This window comes from Mauremys reevesii, linkage group 25 (assembly GCF_016161935.1).
Source record: "Mauremys reevesii isolate NIE-2019 linkage group 25, ASM1616193v1, whole genome shotgun sequence".
NCBI classification, from domain to species: Eukaryota; Metazoa; Chordata; order Testudines; family Geoemydidae; genus Mauremys; species Mauremys reevesii.
The window spans coordinates 11,391,543-11,416,615 of record NC_052647.1 but is presented as its reverse complement, the minus strand read 5'-3'; the positions used below and the strand labels follow the sequence as shown (position 1 = coordinate 11,416,615).

At 41.9% G+C, this 25,073-nt stretch overlaps 2 protein-coding genes across 6 annotated transcripts; one reads left to right on the top strand and one right to left on the bottom strand.

Annotated features, from left to right (window-relative positions):
• The first annotated feature begins 2,257 nt into the window (after positions 1 to 2,257).
• On the top strand, positions 2,258 to 12,896 carry BRME1 (break repair meiotic recombinase recruitment factor 1). Of its 5 annotated transcripts, none has more exons than XR_005591144.1 (6): positions 2,263 to 2,512; positions 3,156 to 3,260; positions 4,665 to 6,581; positions 8,613 to 8,740; positions 8,914 to 9,048; positions 9,968 to 9,983. XR_005591144.1 is itself a non-coding variant. In XM_039513651.1 (6 exons), the coding sequence occupies exons 1-6, from the start codon at positions 2,393 to 2,395 to the stop codon at positions 12,127 to 12,129; spliced, it is 2,487 nt and encodes an 828-aa protein (XP_039369585.1). In that variant the 5' UTR covers positions 2,264 to 2,392; the 3' UTR covers positions 12,130 to 12,896. The 5 variants fall into 5 exon arrangements, 4 of the variants coding, with proteins under 4 accessions (XP_039369588.1, XP_039369587.1, XP_039369586.1 ...); XM_039513651.1 differs by lacking the exon at positions 8,914 to 9,048 and adding an exon at positions 12,006 to 12,896 and having other exon boundaries at positions 2,264 to 2,512; positions 9,968 to 10,060; XM_039513653.1 differs by lacking the exons at positions 8,914 to 9,048; positions 9,968 to 9,983 and adding an exon at positions 9,670 to 9,869 and having other exon boundaries at positions 2,262 to 2,512.
• On the bottom strand, positions 12,137 to 21,615 carry NANOS3 (nanos C2HC-type zinc finger 3; the record flags this gene model as incomplete). The annotated part of the gene is made up of 4 exons (XM_039514709.1): positions 12,137 to 13,851; positions 17,513 to 18,085; positions 18,706 to 18,720; positions 21,586 to 21,615. Coding segments are annotated over 3 exons (582 nt in total), but the record flags the coding sequence as incomplete, so codon positions are not given.
• Positions 21,616 to 25,073: the final 3,458 nt, after the last annotated feature.

Genomic DNA, 25,073 nt, shown 5'->3' with positions numbered 1-25,073 from the left:
AGAATTGCTCCTGATTTACACTATTGTGTAAAAGAAGAATTGCGTCCAAGGAACGACACGACCAAACTAAGCTTAACCATATGGGTGATAATTTGTAGTTCTTACTGCTAAACTAGTTCAGTCTCAGCTCCCTCCCCTGAGTAGAACCTGTCTAATCTACTCAGAGATTGAGTTTTGTCAAATAATACGTTGTGGCATAATTATTATGTAGTTTGTGTTATGCAGCTTTCTGGTAGGTGGAGGATCACTAGAGAATTCCTGTTCAGCCTCTCAGCTGGCAGTGCTTACAGGTTTACTCTAGAAAGGAGACCTGGAATTTGACCACTGCATAATTAACTTTTAACACTGGCAACATACATGAGGCTTTCTTCCAAGATGCAGAGGGGGTTTCAGGATTCCTTGCTTAGCATTTGTTTTCCAGTCTGCCAAATCAGGAGGTGTCCAAAGTGCAGCAAGAGGGACAAATACAGCCTGTAGCCTCTTAAAATATCACTCATGGCTAATCTGCTTGCAACCTCAGGATGAAGACAAACATGACAAATTTAGGTTTTATTGGTCATGAATTTATCCAACCCATATGTTTTATTCATCTACTGAGGAAAAATAAAAGTACCAGCATCTTTCTTTAAACTGATGTAAATACTGTACTGAACTGGCTAAGGCACCACTGCCCTCAACTGGGATCAGAAGTCCTCTACTGTGTATCATAGGTCCTATATTGCTAACAACTAAAGACGATCCCCCTTTAGCTCAAATGGTAGAGATGTGTGTTTCTGTAGCAGGAGGATATAAGATTCATCTCTGCTATTGTAATTATATGTAATTGAAAAGAAAAGAATAATATGTAAGCTCCTGATCACCATGATGTGCAGGATAGTAATTTCTGTGTGAAGTTCCTAGATGCTCAATTAATTATTACTCTCTCTATATAAAATAGGTTCTGGCAGCTAGCAAATATCTAATGTAGCTTACCTCAATGTTGCTAAATCTGGAAATCCCTGTGCCACATCATTAAGAGGATTGCTGGATACAGTTAAAGGACCTGATTCTTAGTTACACTAAAGCCAATTTACACGCCTCTGGCAGTGGAAAAATGCTGCTTTACATCCCCTTTAAGGCACCTTAACACTGCAAGAGGGCTGCAAAGGGCCCATAGCATAACTATCAGATCCAAAATCATCTGTAGCATTTTATGTTGTCACAGATTGCATTAGAAATTTAGTGTTAGTTTGACATTTTTATGCAGCTGCAAAAATTAATGCAAAACCTGCAAAAATGACCACTTGGCCAACTATATGATACCTTGAGCTTATTCAGTTTCCACTGATAGGGCCTGTGGAGTAATTGCCACAGCTCCCAAGCTACAATGTAACTGTATAAAATTGCACTCTTTTTCTGTTCTAGATGAGAGATGTAGTGTAATTATTCCTGGTGCATGGAACATTATCAATTTGACTTTTTAATGATTTTTTCCCCTTAAAAGAAGGAAACGAACTCAATGTTTCCAAAGCAAAAAGAAGCCTTAGGGAGAATTCCCAGCTGACAGCAGAGAATAATTTTGAAATACCAGTACAACCTCCATCCAATGATTCCAAAAGAAAATCAAAACCAACCACAGCAGGAACAAAGCAGGAACAGGAAGAGAAAAGCCAGGAAAACACTGAAGCTTTGGCAGTAAACTTGCAAACAAGGTAATTGAATTTGTTCCCCATGAAGCACTGAATCATCAGACATCAGTTTCTTGGATGATAGAAGACAGAGATTTGGAGTAACAAAGGCGGGGGGGGGGGAGTTCTCCCTGTACAGTGGGGTGAGTGGGATGAATACGGATAAATACTCCCTTTTTCTGACTCCCTGCACGTTTAATTTTCACTGTCTTTGATCACTTGCACAGAATTTCTTTCACATAAGATTTCTTTATAGGAGAATGTTCACTTGAAGCCTGAGGGCCAAATTCTGCAATTCTTTACTCAGGCAAAACCTAATAAGTCAAGAACTGCAAGATTTGTCCCTATGGATCTAATTTTCAGAGTTATTAAGCATGAAGTTATAGAGTTGTGCTGGCTCAGCACCTCTGAAAATCAGGCCCTTTTACTGTATATGTGTGCTTCAGTTTTACTGGTGTATATTAATAATACTTTGTGCTTTAGTAGTGTCTTTCAGTTGAGAGTCTCAGAGTGTTTTACAGATAGTCTCATAGAATTCCTGTGAAATTGATCCATATTGTTATCCCCTTTTTACAGAAGGAAGAACGGGCACAGAATTATTATGATTTGCTCCAAGATAACATGGCAAGGCATTGATAGAGCTGGAAATAGAATGCAGGGGCCCAGAATCTGTGCTCTAGCCTCTTCCTAGGGAATTTATTAATTTGTTAATTTACAGTTCCTAAATGTGCATGCTGTTGTGCTGTCTTTTTCTAACCAGCTCAAATGACAAAGAAAGAAAAACTACCTCTGAACCGAAACAGTTAAGTCAGGCAAAGGAGTTTATTTCTCTTCCTTTATCTCAGGTAAGTCTGTTCTAATGGTGTGATGCAAAACTAATATTAGCAATAAATTGTGCTGTGGTTTGCTAGGTGCTGTCTAGACATGGCACAGCTGGATTTGATTCCATTATGTAGCTGGATTTTCTGTGTGTACATATTGTTATCTCCTACACCTCAAACTTGGATGCTTATGGTTTGTTGGCAGCAGCTTTACCAAAGCAACATGCATTGGAAAAAGGTTAACCTCATAGAGATGCTGCCTATGGACCACACATTCATCACAAGACCTAAATACATATTAATAATGTACAACTAATATAATCCTCTGTTCTCTTGTAAAATAAAATAAATGTTAAAATGTGTGAAATTATGTGAAATGCATTCTTTAAATTGTTCTGCTCTGTTTTCTATGTTCAGCCAAATAGTCTATGTGAGTTTAGATTCAGGCTTGACATGTGATTGGGTAGATTGAAATGGGTTGGTTTGCATAATTTAACTAGACAGGATTATAAAACCAGATACATTCATTCCCTTGATATCTTTCTAATCAATACTGAAAGTGTCTGATCTGAGGGAGCTTGGGTCGGGGTTGCTCAGAGTGCTGTATTACTTAGTACATTTGGTAATAACCACCCTTTACACTCATCATTATTGAACTTGGTTGTAGAATTCAGTAGGGAAGTTTGTGCCAGTCTTCGCAAAACCAAAGAAAGGTTTGACTGAAACACCTGAGAGAAATGATGGAGAAGCAGCAGGGTTTCAAACAGAACAGGTACAGCACTTGATCATCAATTAACAGGTTAGACAGCCCTACCAATGCATGTGCAGTTATATACAAGACAACCTACAATTTACAGGCACCTCTTGTTGTTAGATGTTGGAGAACATTTAGCAAAATAATTCCTTCTGACTCTAAAATTTAAAGCACATTTTATTTCACATTAGTAATTAAATATGAACATATTCCATGCAACACAGTTCAATGGAACAGTGCCCAGGAATGAACCCCTTTGGTTCTTCCAAAAGTTTTGCCCAGATATGAAGAGAACGAAAACATTATGCATGACATTTTCAAAAGCATCTAAGTGACTTAGGAGCCTAAGTCCCTTCTTCAAACGGCTCTTAGGGTTGAAGGCCCTTTCAATGAGACTTAGGCTTCTAAATGTCAAAGTTACTCTTGACTATGAGCCTTAGGCTTCTAAGTTACTCAGGCTAAGTCTACACTGGGGGGGAGTTGACCTAAGCTAAGCAACTTCAGCTACGTCGGCGTATCTTAGGTCAATTTACCTGGCCGTGAGGACGGCGGTGAGTCAACCACTGCCGCTCCCCCGTTGACTCCACTTCCACCTCTCGCCGCAGTGGAGTTCCAGAGTCAAAGGTAGAGCGATCGGAGATTGATTTTAGACACAATAAATCAATCCCCAATAGATTGATCACTACCAGCAGATCCGGCGGGTAGTGTAGACATACCCTTAAGCACTTCTGAAAATGTTTCCTGATGTCGGTAATATACAATAATTGACCAGCCAACAAGATATAATAAATCTTGGCTCTGCTTATTGTAGAACCATAAATATTAAGGATGGAAAAAAAACCTGTTAAGTCCATCTACTCTATTAGGCCAGTAAGATTGCTCTGCTGTCTCTTTTCTAGTGCTATTTCTTGTTCAATTTTAAATGACTCAGTGACAGAGTTTCCACTAGATCCCTTGAGAAATTATTCCACAGTGTAAATTGTCTCAGCAGAGGGGAACAATTACTATATATTCCCATGCAAATGGGAGTAATAAGTCCAGGAAGACTAAAAAACCGAAAGCTGTTCAGTGGGTGTATTTAAAAATCTTTCTGAATTCTGAGAACTGCGGCACAGTCTGCTGTTGGCAGAGGTCCTTGGGAGTTTCATCAGGCTTCAGAAAACTGTTCTGAAAGAGAGAGGACAAAGCCTCAGGCAGATCCAGCCAGTGTATATTAAATTCAATGGAACTGTGCCAATTTACACCATCTGAGGATTAGCCCCCACTACTTTATCACATACTTACATATAATTTTCACCTTTGTAAATATCCTCTGAATTCAGTGCGCAGCTCCTATAAATTGCCTGGTAATTGTTTGTATAGACTGGAGTAGAGATCTATATACTGGAAAATACTGAAGTTGTTCTATTATTTTCCTCCAAGACAGTAATGATGCACAAACTTCAGGAAATATTAGAGCCTAATCTCCAATGCACAGACAGCAATCTGGCATGTGAGTCCTCAGAAGCAGATATGCAGGAAGCAAAGTTCTCACCAGAGTCATTTCAGTTGATGGGGTCCAAAGTGCAAGAAGCTGGAGATATGGAAATTTCTCACTGTCAGAAATGTACAAGTGAAGGGCTGGATGTTAAAACTCAGAACCAGCAGAAGATTAAAAACATAAGCACCAAGGCTGCTATGGTAGGTGATTCTCACCAAGGAACAGGGATAGCATCTAATTTACAAGAAGACAACTGTGACAAAAACACCTTCGTGGAACTTGTTCCCTTATTTCCAGATACTTTATGTCATAAGGATGCAGGCAGTCATGAAAACAGGAACCTGTCTCTAGGGTCACTTGAATGCCCCATTGAAAAGGATGTGAGCTGTAGTATACTAACAGAATACAGAATTTCTGACAGAGGTAAAGGCAATCAAAATGAAGACCTTCTGAATAGTTGCCTTGAGAATGTGGACCAAAAGATACCCACAGAGGATGAAATTGCCATAAAACTAGGCAACTTTGTTAAAGAAGAAAAAGAGACTAAGGATGTGCATGGGGAAGTCATAGATCTGATGGATACAAGCGTCAAAAGCAAAATGGAGAGCAACCTAATGAAACCTCAATTTTTAGTAGATTTAAAGATCACCACAGATAAAGAAAAGAACAACTCATGCACAAGGGGCAGAGGTGAAGAGCAAAGCAGCAGTGACAAAGGAGCAGAGCAGAACAGTCCATTCAAAGATGACAAAGCTGCAGAACAAAATAGCCTTCACAGCAGTGGCAAAATTGCAGAACACAGCGACCTGTGCAGCGCTGGTAAAATTGCAGATCGAAGCAGCTCAAAAAGCAGTGTCAAAACCACACAGCAAAGTAGCCCATGCGTAAGTGCTGAAGTTGTAGTAGAGCAAAGAGGCAATTGCAAAATTACAGAGCAAAGCAGCTCACAGAGCAGTAGTGGCAGAGTCTCAGAGAAAATCAACAGTGACAAAGACAGAGGTACTTCTGGGAAGGATTTTCTTAGTAGTACTCCATCCATGATTGTTGATCTGAAGATGGATATAGAGGTTACTGAATTAAAAAGCATACAAGCTACTGAAACAACCTGTCTATTCTGCATACAAACTGAAGGGCGTGGTCACTTAGAGTGCAACAACACCTCACTGCAAACAGCTTTTTACAATGGAGAGAGTTATACAGGCAAAGAAGAGGCAGAAAAGAAGAGCAAGACATCTGTAGGCACCAGAGCAGAATCTGACCCAAATGCTTCAACTCCCTTGATTGATAATAGCTTTATATGTGAGAACAATCAAGAAGATTACATCACTTTGGAGTCAGGGAAGGAAAATGGAAGTGAGAAGGTGAGGCCTGGTAGGAAACAGTCACCATTTAGTATCTGTGACTCAAGACCTAATGCATTAGAAGTGAAACAGTCAAATACAGATATTGTCCCACAGGCAGCAACTCAAATTCCAGAGGCAGGAATAAAGTCTTCTCCCCTTTCATTTGGCCTCCCGTTGAATGTAAAAAACAATGAAGAAATGGTCATTTGTGAGAAAAATAAAATGGACCCTGTTCCCATGGAAAATTGTCTTTCCCCTATAGATGTTCTTGAGCAACTGGAAAGAGAAAAGGTGATAATCAATCATAAAAGAGAAACTGATGCTAATTCAGGTGTCTGGAAATCTCTTTCTGCAGCAGATACAGGTTTGCCTAGTAGTGCACTGAGGGATTCTTCCCCAGTGGACCAAACCTGCTCACCTTGGGAAGATGCACTTTCTCTGGATCTAGAATTGTTGCCTGACAACCCGTTACAGACTGTCCTTGAAGATAACAGAGTTGAATTTCCACTAAAGCAGGTAAGCTGATTGTCAAGTTACAATAATGTTGAACATAAATACGCATTTTGGACTGAATTGGGCCCACCTAGCATACAAAGGAAAACTACATTCAAAATACACCTGGCCAAACATGGAGTTTTATATATAGATGCAAAATTTCTGGGCCCTTTTATGATCAGTTTACAGTGTACATTATGAGATTTTATTAGGCCTACCTCAGGCCCCAATTCAGCAAAACACTTAAGCAAGAATAATTCCATTGGAAATCAGAGGGACTGTTCCTGTGTTTTGTGACAATTTGGAGAATCTATTTACATCTTACAAATTCTGGTTGATTTCATCAAATTGCTGTGTAATTGAATGCCCAGGGAAGTCAGGTTGACCAAGTTTGTCTGCAGGGAAGGGGACAAGGGGTTTGAACAGTGGAACGAGGAAACAAAGAAACCAGGTGTTAATACTAGGAGGTAAAAACTCATAGAGCCAGAAAGGAAGCTTCGGTAGGAGAGAAGAACAAAGGCTCATGCTTTCATAGAGGTCCTTTCTGACTGAAGGACCAGCTGAGGAAGAAGGAGACTAGCTGCAGGAGAGAGATTCTGTGATTTAGAGGCAAAGCCATGTGCAGGCGGGGGATACCCTACAGGACTCTGACCATATCCCAAAGAACACTCACGAGTGGTGAGAAAATTGAGGCAAGGAATGGTGTGTAGGTGTTTTATTATCTGTATATCTGTTTAAATTGTGTTAGAAATCTTTGCAAAGTCTGTCCAATGTATGCTTCAACTATCGCATGTCCCTGAAAATGAGGGTGCCCACAGGGCTGCAACTCTGGGAAGGTTGTGTGTAAGCTATTGAGGAGTCTGGGACGCTGGCACTAGTCACAGAACCTGGGCAGTTATACCAGGGGTCTCAGCTCTCAGAATAGAGGATCTACACCTGAGAAAGTGCCTAGAAACCCAAAGCCAGAGGCAGTGCCTGGACTCTGCTCAGACTTAGGAAGCTTAAAAGCATGAGTCCAACATGGTGGGACCCAAACACTACAGCCAGGTGAGTGTGCAGAAGAGAGAGCTTGACTAGAGCTGTGACATGTTTAAAGTTAAATGGGACTCCTCATATGCTTAAGTGTTCTACTGAATTGGGGCTTAAATATAGACCCATTGGGTAAGGCATTTCTAATAAGGGCATTTATTTAAAACACTTCTTTTAAGAGGAAGATCAACCCCCCCCTCACACTTTTTTTAGCCTTGATGGCATTTGTTTAAAACATGCTACCATAGAGTAGAACTATCCAAAATGCATCCTGCTGGCCAAATGCAGCGTACAGTCTTAAAATGTAGCTTTTGGCTACACTCCCCCTAAATGCCTAAACCTGCAAGGTAAGAATAAAACTGATAAACTAAAAGGCAAAATCTTCAAAAGTGACCATTTTTGGGTGCACAGCTTGAGGTTTTTTAGGACAGGGGTCTAAATACAGCCTTTGGGCTCCCTAAAATTTGCCAATGAGGCTTCTAGTGTTGCAGAGTTTGGACAACTCATTAGAGGATATGCCTGCATCAGAGTTCTGCCTGTACTCATCACTGATTACTTAATAATTAATTATTATTATACCAGGATGTACAAACCTTGTGCAAAACAACAATAGATTTCTTCCTTCCTGGTTTTAATTTGGCATGGAGTATGGGAGAGGGATGACTGCACATTGGAATTCTATTCTATACTACAGACGCTCCCCGGGTTACGCAAGACCCGACTTACGCAAAAAGTTCCATAAGCCAGAAATAGGATTTTCGAGTTGCGGAAATTTTTGCATAATATAGAGGTATACGTTTCCGACTTACTCAAAATTAGAGTTACGCAAGGCTTTCTGGAATGGAATGCTTGTGTAAGTCAGGGGCGTCTATATTCTATTCTATATAGGTTTTTATACCATGCTCATCACCATAATATATGAGCACTTTCCAGTAGTACATTAAGCAACTTCTCTTGGTGTGTCAAATTAAATAGTTATACAGAGCATTTCTCTATTATTTTTATTAACTTCCTCCTTCTCAGCGATTTTCTGTGGATAGTAATTGCAGTCCTTCCATCCCTGAAAGTGATCTGTATCCTGAAGGAGAACGACGTCCAAAGACACCAGTCCCAATCATTAATATATCTTACCCAAACAAGCTGCAACCCAGGTAGGGAGACTTCTTACTGAGCAGTGTGAAACCTTATTTTCAATATGTTCCTTCCATTCATAGTTTTGTGCTCTGGAGTAAGCAATATTGCATTTCACTAGTCCAGGACTGTACATATTAATCCTGACTACTGAAAACAGAATAATTATTTCAACTGATTTCTTTGGTACTAGGAACATTTCTGGCAAGAAGGAATAACAAGATTCAATTGTATTTCAAGCTATCATGGAAAGAATGGAAAGTGTGAGCTGGCTGTAGTACTGATTTTAGAGCTATACAGACATGCTCTGTCATTGCCACTCTATATGATAAGTATCCATGTATAAATTTATGAGTACTAGCCTTCCATACGGGGGGAGGAGGTGTGAGATGGCATTGTGGATTCGCATTTAGAGGTGTACTCTACACATGGATTAGAGTTGTGGACAATCTGGAATTGGGCAATTACATTTTGTCTACCTAAAACTTCCCTTGCAGTTTTAAATAGATCTAATATTCTTTACTTCCTGCCCTAAACTTTTGCATAATATTGCTGAGGACTTCTCACTGCTTTGTTCCATACTTTTCTGGAGTGGGTGGACAAAGTCATTACTATAGTTCGCAATCCTTTCAGATGAGTAATGTGTAGCAATGTGAGATACTAGTTTCTCGTCAAATACCAAATATAGAGAACTTCTCATTATATAAGTAATACAGTTTTCTTCCTAGACCCTCATTCTGATTTTTCTCAAAACAAGAACATCTTTTTTTTTAAACTTATCTGGAGCTTGAAAAAATGGAAACTAGATATAGATTGTAGAAAAGTTACGTTGACCCAGCTATGTTGCTCACAGGTGTGAAAATCCACATTCCTGAGCGACGTAGTTAAGCCAACCTAACCCCTAGTGTAGACAGACTAGGCTGATGGAAGAATTCTTCTGTCCACCTAGTTGCTGCCTCTCAAGGATTAACTACAGCAAGAACCCCTCCCGTCACTGTAGTGAGTGTCTACACTGAAGTGCTACAACAGTGCAACTGCAGCAGGTAGCCAAAATATATAATGAGCCTGATTTTTGTTTACACTAAGGTCCTTTGGCAGTGTACGGAAGCTTAAAGTTGCATTTAGTCATATACTGTATAGGGGCCTTAGTATAAATGAGAATCAGGCCTAATGTTTTAGCTGAGTGGGTATTGATGAGTTGGTGTTTAGGATTGTTTTAGTTCTTCTCTCCTTCCTTTTTTCATCAGGGTTGAGATGATGGAGGGGGGTTGTGATCCCACCAAAGAGGAAGATGCAACAGATGTTGTTTGTGGTCTGATTATTGAGCTCTCTAATCTCAAGTAAGAACATACTTCGGTATCAGGGATGGTACATGTAGAACTCTTCACAGCATGTGATTCTCTTGATTATTGACTGAAGGATAGGTGGATTGGTTTACTGTGCTTTATAATATAGACAGCTTCAGAGATTGTCTGTTTTAGTGTCAAATGTCCAGGTCTTTGTATGCCCTGTAAGAGGTTGAACCCGCACATGACATGTGCACAGTTAGGTGGGCATAAGGGCAAGGTTAAAAAGTGATCAGTAAAGCAGGGAGCACAGGAGAGGGACTCCTGCACTACTGACAGAACTACTGTGGGGCTACCATATCACTCCTGTGTACCAGCAGGTTAAAACTACTGCTTACTGTGAAAGACTTTGCTTAAGATTACTTATGCCACAAACCTCCATTCACACTTGTGCTGGAGTGTAACAGCCTTACTGCACACTCTGCTGCAAACCACACAAGGATTTGAAGGGTCAAAGTTTATTGCATTGTCTTTGCTAGGAAAAAAAGATACTTTTTCAAAATCCTTGCGTACATACAGCAAATTGTAATTACCTAAGAACATAAGACTGGCCATACTGGGTCAGGCCAATGGTCCATTGAGCCCAGTATCCTGTCTTCAGACAGTGGCCAATACCAGGTATTTCAGAGGGAATGAACAGAACAGAATTATCAGGCGATCCATCCCCTCTCACCCATTCCCAGCTTCTGACGAACAGAGGCTAGGGACTATTCAGAGCATGGTTTTGCATCCCTGCCCATTCTGGCTGATAGCCATTGATGGACCTATCCTCCATGAACTTATCTAGTTCTTTTTTTAACCCTGTTATACTCTTGGCCTTCACAACATCCTCTGGCAAAGAGTTCCACAGGTTGACTGTGCATTGTGTGAAGAAATACTTCCTTGTGTTTGTTTTAAACCTGCTGCCTATTAATTTCATTGGGCGACCCCTAGTTCTTGTGTTATGAGTAAATAACACTTCGTTATTTACTTTCTCCACACCAGTCATGATTTTGTAGACTTCTATCATACCCCCTTAGTCATCTGTCTTCCAAGCTCAGAAGTCCTAGTCGTCTTAATCTCTCCTCATGGAAGTTGTCCATACCCCTAATAGGATGTTTCTCTTTTCTGCACCTTTTCCAATTCCAATGCATTTTTTGATATGGGGCAATCAGATCTGCACCCAGTATTCAAGATGTGGGATACCATGGATTTATATAGCGACAATATGATATTTTCTGTCTTATCATCTATGCCTTTCCTAATTATTGCTAACATTTTATTAGCTTTTTTTTACTGCTGCTGCACATGGAGTTATTGCGGATAGTTCTCTAAAAACATCTGCTCAAAGATCTTTCTTTTTAATAGGGGTTAGCTGATCAAAGTAAATCCTAATCTCTACTAGTTAGTTTTTTTAGTGTAGACTTAGTCTACAGTCAGCTGCTAGCAGATAACATGTTAAACTACTTTTCCTGTCTTCATGATTTAAAACTTCTCACTCCTTTTATCATAGTGAAGATAGGCCTGAGAGGGGAAGGGATTTCATTTATTTAAGCTCCCTATTCAGGAATTTGAATTAAATAAATGCAAGTAAACAAACCATAAAATCTGAAGAGTTTTTATTTTTAGGCCCCTATTCATCTTTAACCAAATGAGCAATCCCTTCCTTATGCACATGCTTAAGTGCTATGCTGAATGGGGCCTAATGCTTTAAGATGTTTTGCTTATTTGTACCCATTTAGGAGAAAAATCTGTCTTTCCCAAACCCATTCTTTCACTTAAAGGTGATCTGCAAGGGAAAGAAAAGCTGTGTGTGAATTATAGAGCTTTCAGATTAATGAAGGAAAAATTAGTGAACTTTGAGTGGGTTTTTTTTAAAAGATATTTGGAATCTCATTCCTGCAGCTGTGAGGAGAGTTTGTTGCTAATGTGAAACACATCTTGTTTTCATTCTTTCTAGTCGACTGATAATGAACACCCACAGGGATCTGGAGTCTTTAAAGAGATTGAAGTACAGAAAAAGCAGACAATCCGGAAGGTTTATTGCTCATGCCCTGAAGGGAGCGACAAATACTCTGTACTAAGTAAAAAATGGAAGGCGCTCTAGGACTGTGCATCAAATCAGAGCTACATAGCAGCATTGTTGGGTTTAATGGTTTAAATGGCCAGAGGTTTTGTTCTGGTGTTGCTTTTACTCTCCTACATTTGGCATTTTGAACCTTATTCTTATTTACACTCAGGGCCCTTGACAGCACTCTAGCCATGTTAAGGCTCCTTTTCACTGGCAGAATGTAGTAAATGAGGCTGAACTATAAATGAGACTAAGGCCCAGTGTCTTAGAACCAAATTCTTGCTGGCTACTGGCTGATTGCAGTACAGGAATATCCACTCATCTCCTGCCTCCCCAAAAGGCACATATACAGATTTCAAAAAACAGTTGTATGCTCAAATTCTGGTTGTAAACCGTTGGTCTTTCCCTTCCAACCTTGTCCAGACTAGAGGTTAAAGGTGAAATGTTGAGCCATTCTAGCTACCATGTTTGAAAAAGTCTAGTGTAGACAAGGCAGCATATACATGCTAAACTGTTCAAGGTAAACCCTAGTCTCCCCACTGAAGACTTCACCTCAATCAGTTTAGCATGTGTTTAAAGTCCCAGACTTTTGAAAATACCTTTCATCCACTTCTGTTATGGAGCCCTTGCAGAGCAGGCTTTCTTCATGTTTTCAGGGAAAACCAGAACTGAGGTGCTCTTTTCAGTCCTATGACCCTGCAACAGCCTGGATTTGTGCAGTATTATTCTGATATAAATTATGCAGAAAACATTGGCCCTTGAATAAAAAGTGAAACTGTTTTCCAGCTGTTTTAAATCTATATGGGATGGCAAACCTGAATGTTGATATTTATTTCTTTTCTTTCCTCTTTTCATTGTGTGCAATAAACAAAACAATACTAGTTGAACACAATCTTCATAATCCATGGATGAGTCTTCAAACATTTCAGTACTTCATTATCTCTATAATATCATGCACCTTTTTTTAAACAAAACATTAATACAGTTTTCTTTTTTACTAATGAAACAATTTTCAATAGAATGACAACCAAAAACTGGCAAATAAAATAACTTTCAGAAATAACTGGCAAATATATGTATAACATATAAAACAATTTTCAAAGAAAATAAAGGCAGGAAGACTTGAGACTGAGGGAAAATCATTAGACACTCACCCACTTAACATTAGCTGGTAAATTAACCTTGTTACATAATGCCCCCTCAAACTCAAATATGGGAACACCTAGCTTTTAAGAGCCATTTGATTGTTGTCTGAGCTTTCAGAAATGGCCAAAGCGCTCTGTTGGAGTCTTCAGTCAGGACTATTTTGTTGATATTCTCTCCCACTCTTCAACTGAATGACATAATTGCATAAAGACTGAGGCATCTGCCATCAGCTTCCTAGGTGCAAGTCTTACCCCTCCATGAACTGGAACATCCAGTGGAAGCCAAGGCAGGTGTCTGTCTTGGATAGAAAGGTAAAATGGTCCTGTAGAATGGTTGGCAAGTTAGTGATGGTGGGAGAATTCACCTCCATACTCTCCCCTTATTTCCACCTGGCTCTTGGAGCAAAGTGGCAATCTGGCACCCAGACCTCTCTCTCCACATAGCATGAGTAATGCAGGCAATCTCTTTGGCTTCCTCCATGCCATCCTCCTCTAGTATTGATGCATCTGCTGTTCCATCAGCCTGAAATGCCAGAGAAGGGACATCACCTGAGGCAGAGTTGGGAAGGTGAGGAAGAAGATGCCTCGTTCTTTAGGAGATAAAAAAATTAAGCAAATGTAATTCTACATCCCTTTCCCCCCCCCTCAGAGGAACACATGTAATTATTGGGCTAAATCCTGACCAATTTAGGACTTATCTACATGAGAAAGATGCATCAGTTGAACTAAAGTTTTTATTTAAAAAACTAGTTAAACTGGTGCAAACCCCTGTATGGACACTGATTTTGGTTTAAGGGTATGTAACTTTTATGTTGAAATGTTCCCATCAAAAATGAGGATGCAATAAAACCAAACTTAGTTTTCAGGTTCGAGCCTCTAGGTTGGTTACAGAAAATGTATTTTGTAGAGGACCACAGGGAGACACTTGGAATGATACAACCAAACTATTTAAAGGGAAAATGATAAGCAAGCAGAATGCAATTACTAGATACACAATATTACAGTTATACTTCACCTCAAGGAAGGGATTGTATCAATAGGTGATCAGTCCACTGACTGAGAGAAGAGCCTTATAATCCTGGAACCTAATGATACCCTTCTGATGTTAATTGGAGCTCCTTTGCAATTTATCAAAAGGACTCCTTTTATACTCAATACTAATTAGCATTAAACTGACATTTACCATAATTTACCACCTTCTTATTGGCTCTTTACATTACCCATTATTTAAATTAACATCTGCACCAATGTCCTTCCCATGCTATCAATATAGGTAATATTTTAATAAAACATTAATTAAAAACCTTGCTTAAATCAGTTATAACCAAAACATAATGGTAACATAACCCTGGGTCACATCCTGCCAACTCTTACGTTCACATAACACTTGGTCTCCAACTTCTCTCTAACTGTCTCACACTAGTAGCTTCAATTCTCCTCTACACTTAGCCTAGGTTAGGCCCAAAATCTACTGTGACAAGGTGGCCAATGTAGTATGGTGCCTCCTGTGCTTTTCTTGGTGGGGGGGCTAAGATGCCACCCCTTGCCCCTGCTCTTGGGGCACTGAGGGCCCCACTAGTGGCCTGGCAAGGTGGTAAAGGAGGGAAGCAGGGGAGGGTTCTGGGTTTGCTCCTTACTCTGAGCCCCAGTCCCTCTCAACCTCTGTGGGGTCTTACCCTCTTCCCCCTTGGGTGGGGTACCTTCAGTCCTTAAACACTGGGGGAAGCTCTCCCTTATTCCGGTTTTCTGATCATCCAGGTCTCACAGCACACCTCTAAACTCTAGTCCTCTCTCCTTCTCCCCTGACTGCCTGAAGCAGGGGGTTTTATTAGATTGCTAACAGGGCCTTAATTGACTACAGATGCTCCAATTTAACCTGTAGCAACCCTCCCTAGTCTACAGGGAACGACGCCTTAATTAGCCTAGGGCTCATATACTTCCCCTCGACCACTCTCCCACTGCTCCCTGGCCCTCCTGTATCATGCTACCTTGTACTTATTTCTTAACCCAAACCATCATATAGACCAGTGGTCCCGGGACCGTGGCAGCGGTGGAGCATCCACTGAAATGCTGCCGAGTTTCTGCGGCATTTCAGCGGTGACGCCTCTCGAATACGTCGCTTGTCGGCGGAAAGCAGCGTCATTGAGAGGCATCGCCGCCGAAATGCCGCAGAAATTTGGCAGCATTTCGGCGGATGCTCCATTAAACCAATTCCTAAGCCTAACTAAAAACCACAGTTGAAACTTCCTTGTGTATACAAGGCCTTATTCAGTTTTTACTTAGGCAAACCCCAGAATCCTGCCATAGGAGAAGTTTGAGTAAGGATTTCTGAATTTGGTCCTCTGTTTGGGAGTTTTAATCCTTTCATGGCTGCTTTATAAAAAAAAAAAGTTGCTTTGAGTTCTACAGTTGAAAAATTTATCGTAAATATCAGTGACCTGGAGCAAAATAATTCTCAGAGTCAAGACTTGTGACACACAGAAGTTGCATCACTTTAAGTCAGTTAAAAAAATACAATTTAGTTAATACTATGCAAATCCCTATGGGGTCACTCATAATGATTTAGACATAGTAAATACTGATTTAGCTTGCTGCACCAGTTAATGCAGACTTGAACTGATTTAACCTGATGGAAACCGCTTTATTTTGGTTTAAGAATGGCTTATTTGGATTCAGCTTAAACCTGACCTAACTGACTTAAGCTAAACCAAAACAAACCTTGTTTAAACCAACATAAGGCTGTGTCTACACTACAGAGACTATACCAGCATAGTTACATCATAGGAGCACCATCTCCCCAAAGCTAGTTACATGACCTTCCACGGAAGCGCCCGTTAACTTAGCTGTATCTACAATTTTGCATGTGGACAAGCCCTCGGAGGTGCAAACTAAACTTCTATAAGCCAAGTTTAAACTGATATAGGAGTAGCCACACACAGAATCGCCCCAGTTTAACTAAATCAGTTTAATTTAAAATCATACCTTCAGTATTTAAATTGGTGCAACTGTGTAGCTCTGGCCTCAGTCATTATAAATTATAGCAGCCCTCTCTTAGTCAACACTACCATCCTGTGGCCATTTCCTTCAACTTACAGCAACTGAAAAAAAAATCCAAGCCTACCCTTTCTCACTAATATTAAAAGCATTTCCCTTGTCATAAAATGTGCGGCTCTATGAATTCTAGGTTTATTTTCTCCCAGTGGTTAAACCTGGAGACAAGCATCAGGATTCCTGGGTGATATTTCCAGCTATGGGGATGAGTGTAGTTTAGTAGTTAAAGCAGGAAGAAAGTAGGAGACGCTGTCCTACTCTCTCTTCCCAGCTCTGCTACTGATTCACTGGATAAACTTGAACAGTTCACTTTCACAGTATCTCTGTGTGCCTGAGATTCCGCGTCTTTAAAATGGAGATAATATGTATCCATTTCAGAACGAGATTGTGAGGATTCCTCAGATGAAGAGAGCAGTAGAAGTGTAAAGTATTATTACATTAAACACCCGGAAAACTTTTTTCCAGAAAATTCACAGAGAAGCCCAGGGCCCAGCAATGAAAGGGATTAACTAACAAGCGTTTTTGCAGTAAGGAAGAAAAAGTCAACTAAAGTTACTCTGGATTTACATTGGTGAAACTGAATGTCAAGTCTGGTACTAAATATTGAATTCATGGATATGTGGTAGTAACACATTTCCATGATATTGTAACAATGTCCCAAAACATCCCCTCCTCCTAGGTAGAGAGGACAAAAACCCAGTGAACAACTCTCTGTGAAGTTGTTGGCTTATCCTAGTTTTATTGAAGTGTGAATTGAGGCAGAGAGGTGAAGTGGTTTGCCCAACAAGATCCCAGAGCAAGTTAGATCCTGTCTATACTGAAACTATAACCCAAGTCAGGGGGACAATTACAGGACAGTTGATCCCTCATTTGGCTGCAATGCCATTAAAATCTGTTTTGTAGACAGTGTCATAATTGGGCGAAAGCTAGGAATAAAATTGAAGTCTACTGCCGCTCTCAGTCCTGTGCGCTAGTCACAGTGCAATCCTCTCTTTCTTCTGGAAATTTCAGACAGGGAGCTGTTATCACTGGAATGCATGCCTGAGTCATGAACTTCCCACATATATTCATGGGGTTGATAATGCTGAGGTTATTGACATGAAACATTTCTTATTTATGAGAGTTCAGCGGCAGGACTACTTTCAAATTTAAATGGCATAGCTAGGTTCTCAGCAAAAAATATGGGAAATAAAACGTTACCTGAGCATGGAGTCCAGGAGCTGAAGCCTTTCCATTTTAAAAGTCATTTGGCAGGGGTGACGTATCGTCCTTGTTCCTTTCAGAAGGGGCACTGGGAGGCCAAATCAGCTGCTTTCCCACAGAATTCCTGGAGGAGCAGTTGTACACTGAGGTGTATCCTTTCTGGGTCAGGGGACAGAATCGTTTGGTGTGAGCCTTATCCTGTGTGGCCCCACACTGGGGGCAGATGTAATTACGCAGGATTGGACATTCCACCCGTCCCTTCTTGTCTTTTAAATTGTGTGTCATATAAATATTCCTTGACTCTCCATTGTGCTTGCAAAAAACACAGAGAGAATTTCCTGTCAGAGTCACTGGGGAAAGGTCTGTTCTGAATGTGGGACTGTCTACCTCATCTTCAGAGGCAGCAGTCACCTGCAAGTTGTCCCCTTTATTCTGTTGGTTTTGTATCTCTTCCACCACTTTTGCCAGCCCCAGATAGTCCTTCCACATGTCAAACATCTGAAAATCCTGCATCTTGTAACTCTCAGATGGCTCCCAGTCCCTCCCCTGAATGTGATGTGCTTTTATTTTCTAAAAGGGCCATCAGAGGTCTCTCCAAAGGAGCCAATCACATCTTTAGAATCCTACCTGACACAGTCAGCCCCCTCCCCCATCAGTCAGCCTGGAGCCAATGAGTCTGGTTGTTTTTTGTCTTGGTACTTTTTCATTTTAAAGGGTTATCTCAAAGAAAAGTTCTAAAAGATAACTGTCCTGCAACATTACCTTGTCAGAAAACCTGGGGTTTAAAGTCACAACAATCTGTGACTGTTAGACCAAGTATTAAGAATGATATAGCTATGTAACTATGCTGAAATTGCAAGTAGTATTTCAAAGAGATTTTTTAATGACAAATAGGACATGGGCTAAACATTTGATTGTAAATGCTGTTGCTTAAACTCCATTTCTGCTGATTTTCTCATCAAGTTCTTCTACTATTATTACTTTGACTTTTGCAATTCCCTTCTTTAAGGCCTTCCCCATTCCCAGCTCTCTAGACTTCTTAGCACTGGACACCTTCATCAGGGGCGGCTCCAGGCCCCAGCATGCCAAGCGCGTGCTTGGGGCGGCATGCCGCAGGGGGCGCTCTGCCAGTCGCCGAGAGGGCGGCAGGCGGCTCCGGTGGACCTCCCGCAGACGTGCCTGCGGAGGGTCCGCTGGTCCCGCGGCTTCGGTGGAGCATCTGCAGGCATGTCTGCGGGAGGTCCACTGGAGCCGCAGGACCAGCGACCAGCAGAGCGCCCCCCGCGGCATGCCGCCCTGCTTGGGGCAGCGAAATGGCTAGAGCTGCACCGACCTTCATATATACAAAAAGTGGATCAGCTACACCATCAACTGCCTCTTTGAACACATGCTGACCAATATTGTCCATTGTTCACTTGTACTCCTCTATCTGTCTGTGGCCTGGGCTGCACTGGGAAATTGGGCACCACATCACTTTGTGATGTAAAAAATCCACTTTCTAAGCAAGGCAATTAAACTGACCTAACCCCCAGTATAGACAGTGCTCAGTCAATGGGAAAATTCTCCTGTTGACCTAGCTACCACCTCCTGGGGAGGCAGAGTACCTATGCTGACAGGAGAACCCCTCCTGTTGGTGTGAGTTGTATCTTCATTGAAGCGCTCCAGCGGCACTGCTGCAGCATCTTAAGTACAGACGAGCCCTTAATCTACCTCTCGTCTCACACTTGGATTGCAAACTCCTTGGGGCAGGGACCATCTTTTGGTTCTGTATTTGTACAACACCTACCACAATGAGGTCCTGTTCAATAACTAGGGCTCTTAGATGCTATGATAATAAAAATAAATAAAACCAACTTCCTTGACTCTCTATTTATATCAAGATCCAATTAAAAATTGCCTCCAAGGCTGCCGAACTTTTGTACCTCTGAACAAAAAGCTGTTATGATTTGATGTTTTGGTAATTAATGTAAATATTTCTATTGATCTTAGATTTTTTTAAAAAACCTCTCGGCCCTGTCCTCAGCTGGTGTAAACTGTCATTACAGTCAGCTGTAGGAGCTAAGCCAATGTATGCCAGGTTTGCCCCCCACTCCATTTTAGCAAGACTTGAATTTGGGGCCTAACTATTTTGGACAGTCTTTGTAAACTTGCATTCCCATTGTCAAATTTTACAGGGCCTAATCTTGCAGTCCTTACTCAAACAACAGGATTTTTGCTGAGTAAGGACATGTGTGATTGGGCCCATAATATTCATATTCCCTTCTACCTAGGAAATGTTCGCTTGGCTTTTCATACCCAAACATCTAGGTACTGGAACTCATCAGTTGAAATCTATCCACTGCAACAATGAGGGAACCACAGCAGATTTCCATCTTATTAGAATTGATTTTCAAGCTCCAGGAGACCTGGTTATAAAAATTGCTTTTCAGGGAACAACTGAAATACTTTTCAGTATGCTCAGGTCCCCTTTGCAAAATAACGAAATAACAGACGTATAGGGTGAAATCCTGACTGCAGACAGAACTCAGTTTTCTGCTCTAACCACTAGACATGCTCCCTGCCATTAAATGGTGATTCGCCATTTTTTGTTTCAAATTTATGGTCTGACTGACAGGATTGACGAAACTGCAGCCAATTCTGCTAGGATTGTCAGCCAAAATCTCAAGAATAATATTAACTTTTCAGCCAGTGCTTCACAAAACATCTGCCACCTCCAGTCTCACTGTTTTAATGTTTCAGTTCATACTTGTAAATGAAGATCTTTGTAAGATATACAAAGCTGTCTACACGTATCTGAAACACCAAGGAGAGAAAAGGATTATTTAGGATAGCCCGAGGAGCTGTGACATAAATAATAAAAGGAAATTTAAGATGAATATCTGAAAATACAAGTCCTAATGGTAAAATTAGTAGAATGATCTCCCCGAGAAAAGAGGAAGTATCTATCCTGTTTTCCATGTTCATCACTGTAGTTTCTGGTGTCTGTCTAAGCCCTGTTGCTCAAGTCTTTTAAAACTACACAAAGCACTTGACAATAGCCTGCAGAGGCTACACTAATTGAGATACAGACTAGCTGAAGAAAAAACCCTAATAGGTCTTTTATATTTAAATTCTATGATGACTGAAGTTAATGGGAGATGCAGGCACCTATGAAAATCAGTCCACTATTCTTTGTTTTTTAAAAGTATTATTTACTTCACAAGGACTTTGAAATTCTCCAGCCTTTGCCTTGCATTCCTATATTGCATTTAGATGGGCATTTCCTGAAAGGTCCTTAGCATTCCCATTGAAGTGATGTCCCATCCCTTTGTCAGCAAAAGGTCAGAAGACAAGGTCATTCCCATGTGACGTGTCCATTCCAATCACAGTTGCATTCATTGATCAGTGAGCTTTCCTTCAACAACACAACCCACCGACAGCAATGAATGTTGATTGTGACTTTTCGGGCTTGTAAGAATCTGTCTGCAAGCACCACAGGAACGGAGTTGGGGCACTGAGATTAAGCATATATAACATCTTCATGCTTATTTAGCAGGAAGATCTCAAAGAACTTTAAAAATCAATTAATTAATTAATTAAACCTCACAACCTCCTGTATAGGAAGGGCAGTATTATTCCCTATTTATAGCTAGGGAAACTGAGACACTACTCACTGATTTTATTCCAGAATAATTTGTTCTGCTTTAGAAGTACACTAAGTATTCTAGTATAAAATTACTTTTATTCTGGAACAGAGTGTCCATACAGGGAGCTATCCTGCAATAAGCAGAGTACCTTATTTCACAATAGCTTTTCTGGTCAATTTCCCTGTGTAGACAAGCCCCTTGTCTAGACAAGGCCTTGGTGGCAGACATATGAGCAAGAGGAACAGTCAACTAACTCTGTTTGACTTTAGCCCAAGAATGTGCATTCTGAATGCCTGACACTAGCTGAGCTGTGATAGCCACACAAGTTGTAGCAACTGTGCAGTTTAGAACAGGAACTGTCTTCAGGGGCAGACATACTTTACCAGGGGTGGCCAACCTGTGGCTCCGGAGCCACATGCGACTCTTCGGAAGTTAATATGCGGCTCCTCGTATAGGCACCGACTCTGGGGCTGGAGCTACAGGTGCCAACTTTCCAGTGGGCCAGAGGGTGCTCACTGCTCAGCCCCTGGCTCTGCCACAGGCCCTGCCCCCACTCCACCCCTTCCCACCCCTGACCCTGCAGTGCCCTCGCTCCTCCCTCTCTCCCCCCAGCCTCCTGCACACCAAGAAACAGCTGATCAGGAGGTGCAGGGAGGGAGGTGCTGGGAGTGGAGGGGAGCTGATGGGGGACTGCTGGGGGACGTATTACTGTGGCTCTTTGGCAATGTACATTGGTAAATTCTGGCTCCTTCTTGGGCTCAGGTTGGCCACCCCTGTACTTTACCCTTTGGGAAAGGCATTTTGGATTTATGATTAGGGAAGGGGATTTTGAATAAGGAGTCCTGAGCTATTCCACAAGAGCTAGTCTACTCATTTTCCCTTAGAGAGATAAAGGTCTGATATTAGATTAAGATAGCTAACTCAATGTAATTAACACCTTCCAACCAGGACAAAGAATTGTCTATTAGAATGTGCTAATCTGTTTGAGTGAAAACCTTGGGGGAGACCTGGTTTTAAACCCAAATCCTTCAATTCAGCTGCTGCTACTCAGGCCGCAGGGTACACTCAACGGTCGATGGTTTAACCTTATTGAGAAAACTCACCGACAGCGTTGAATGTTCACTGAAACCTTTGCATCTTTGTAGTTTAGGCCACATGCATTGCTGGACATTTTGAGTCTTGGTACACAACAGACAGCTTTGCCGTCCTTCTGTTATTTCCCCGTTTCCTATGTCTGGTCCAATCCCAAATACAGCTGCCATCGTCATTCTTCGTTCATTCTGCTCCGACCATGTCTCTTGACTCCTTAAATACACATGTAGCTTCCATATATCTCACTTGCTTCTCCTCACCTGCAGGACTGCTCAATTCCATGTATATTTCTGGCCTCCTCTCATCCTATATTCCTCCCCACTCGTTACATTCCATTCAAGCTACCCTTCTCACTGCTCCTTTTTGGTATGTCCACACAGCAAAGAAAAATCCATGGCTGGCCCGTGCCAACTGACTTTCGGCTCGCAGGGCTCCTCAGGCTGTTTCCTTGCTGTTTCAGGCTGTTTCACAGGGCTCAGGCTGTTTCATTGCTGTTTCAGGCTGTTTCACAGGGCTCAGGCTGTTTCATTGCTGTCTAGACTTCTAGGCTCAGCCCTGAAGGTGTCACAGAGCCCATGCTCCAGCCCAAGCCCGGAAGTCTAAATGGCAATGAAACAGCCCCACAGTCTGATCCCCGCAAACCCGAGTCAGCACAGGCCAGCTGTGAGGTTTTTTTTGCTGTTTAGATATACCCTTGGACCTGGTCTCCTTTGCCAACTTCCTCTATTCCACCCATATACCTAGAGTATCAGAGGGGTAGCCGTGTTAGTCTGGATCTGTAAAAGCAGCAAAGAATCCTGTGGCACCTTATAGACTAACAGACGTTTTGGAGCATGAGCTTTCGTGGGTGAATACCCACTTCATCGGATGCATGACATCCATGAAAGCTCATGCTCCAAAACGTCTGTTAGTCTATAAGGTGCCACAGGATTCTTTGCATATACCTAGAGTAGCCTTCCCACTAATATACACCAACCTGTCCGTTAAGCCCCACTGAGTTTATGAAACAGTAGCCAAGTATGTCCATGTATGTTCTGTCTTGCGTTGCTCAGTTTGGTTTTCCTGCTTTTGGGGCCTGATCTCATAAACACTTCTTGCACATAGAACTTACCACCATGAGCAGCCCCATTGAAGTCAAGGCTACCCACAGTAGTAAATATTTGTAGGGAGGGACAAATCCTTCTGGAGCAGGGATTTATTATCTACTATCCCCTGACTTGACTCATAAGCATTTACAACACTACATACATAGTTATTAATAATAATAGTTCAATTTAGCTCATTCATCCCAAGTTCCCCGTCCTCTCTCTATTAGGGGGTTCTTTCCTATGTGGTTCTGTGCTAATGGATGCACTAGAAATGCACAGAGAAAGAGATCAACTAGATTAGAATAGAAAGAGAAATAGAGATTAGATTAACAGATTAGATTGCAATACTAATCCATTGCACAGGGTTGCTACCACCTGATGATGTGCTGGGGGCCTGATGTGGCACAGTGTTGCAAGACCCTATTTATTTGCCTGAAAGCTCTTCTGGGCTACTCATTTAGGATAGGCTGGTGGAAATTGATATCAGTTCTTCTTTAGAACTAGTCAGAACAAAGCACCACAGAGGTCACCACAGACAGTGGAAGGTGTACTTACAGAAAGGAACTCCCCAGGTTTGCCACCTTTGTCCAGTAGGCCACACTTGTATTACAACACTGCATGAAAACACAACAGCAAGTTGTCATCACTTTGCAGCCCTAGAGATCTCCCCACGCCCCCCAATGACCCTGCCTGCCCGCCCAGTCATTCTTAGCTTGGCAGATGTGACAAGATCTCGAGTTGAGGTGGCATGGCTGCAACAATTAATGTTACTAGCCCTCCTGGAACCCTTTGTCTTGATATCTGACCATCTGCTATGAACAACAGACAGATCCAGCACAAAGCTTTTTAGAGATCGGGGCCAGGAATTTTCAGGAGAGGACTCTTGCCTGTGGACTTCCAGAGTGGAGAGGAGTTTGTGTCTTGCTTACATTAGAGCAGCGGTTCTCAACATGGGGGGCAGGCTGCATTAGAGCATAGCGGAGGGCACCTCTTTACACAGCCCTCACCTCAGTACCATTGTATGGTAACTTCCTCTGACTCAAAGAATTGTGCCCCAATATACAGTATAGACAAGCACAGAGAAACTCAGGCTTGGTCTGCAACAACTGTCCCCTACCCCGCAGCGGTCAGCCAGGCACAGAGCTCACGGCTGGAGCTCCTGCCCCTCAGTCACACTGGGGTGACAGCCCCAGATCCAAGCCCTAGACAGGACTCCATTTCACAGCGCAGTCTACCAACTCTTCTTGTCAATCTCAGGACTCCAGCTGGGAGCCCCGGCTGCTGTTCTGAACCTGAGGCCACCAGAAAATTGACAAGAAAGGCTGGTAGGCTCCCTGCTATGAAATTGAGCCCTGCACCAGGCTCACAGCTCAGGCTGTCCCCCCGTGGCGGGGGTGGGGGCTCCAGCTGTGAGCCCTGTGCAGCTGTCAGTGCCCCACAATACCCCAGTTCAGTTGGTGCCGTGCAAGTGCTCCTGTGAGGGCATGCACCATTGGCAGAAGGAGGGTAGTGTGGACACCAACAGCCAATTGAATTACTGCTGTGGCTGTAGGTCGACCTAAATTAGTTGGCCTAATTTTGTAGTGTAGACAAGCCCTCTGTAACCAGACAGCAATGATATTATTTTATAATGCTCATATTTGCCCCTTAGATACTGTGGCGAGGGGCCAGCTTGAGAGAGACAGATCTGAAGTGCATACCATAGTGGGTAGAGGCTTCAGCACCAATTCAACACCTTATCTATCCTGACTG

Coding starts and splice junctions, on each gene's coding strand:
- BRME1 (XM_039513651.1), top strand. CDS start 2,393: ATGTGCATGCTGTTGTGCTGTCTTTTTCTAACCAGCTCAAATGACAAA. Junction 3,261..4,664: donor CAGGGTTTCAAACAGAACAG/GTACAGCACTTG, acceptor TTTTCCTCCAAG/ACAGTAATGATGCACAAACT. Junction 8,741..9,967: donor CCAAACAAGCTGCAACCCAG/GTAGGGAGACTT, acceptor TTTTTTCATCAG/GGTTGAGATGATGGAGGGGG.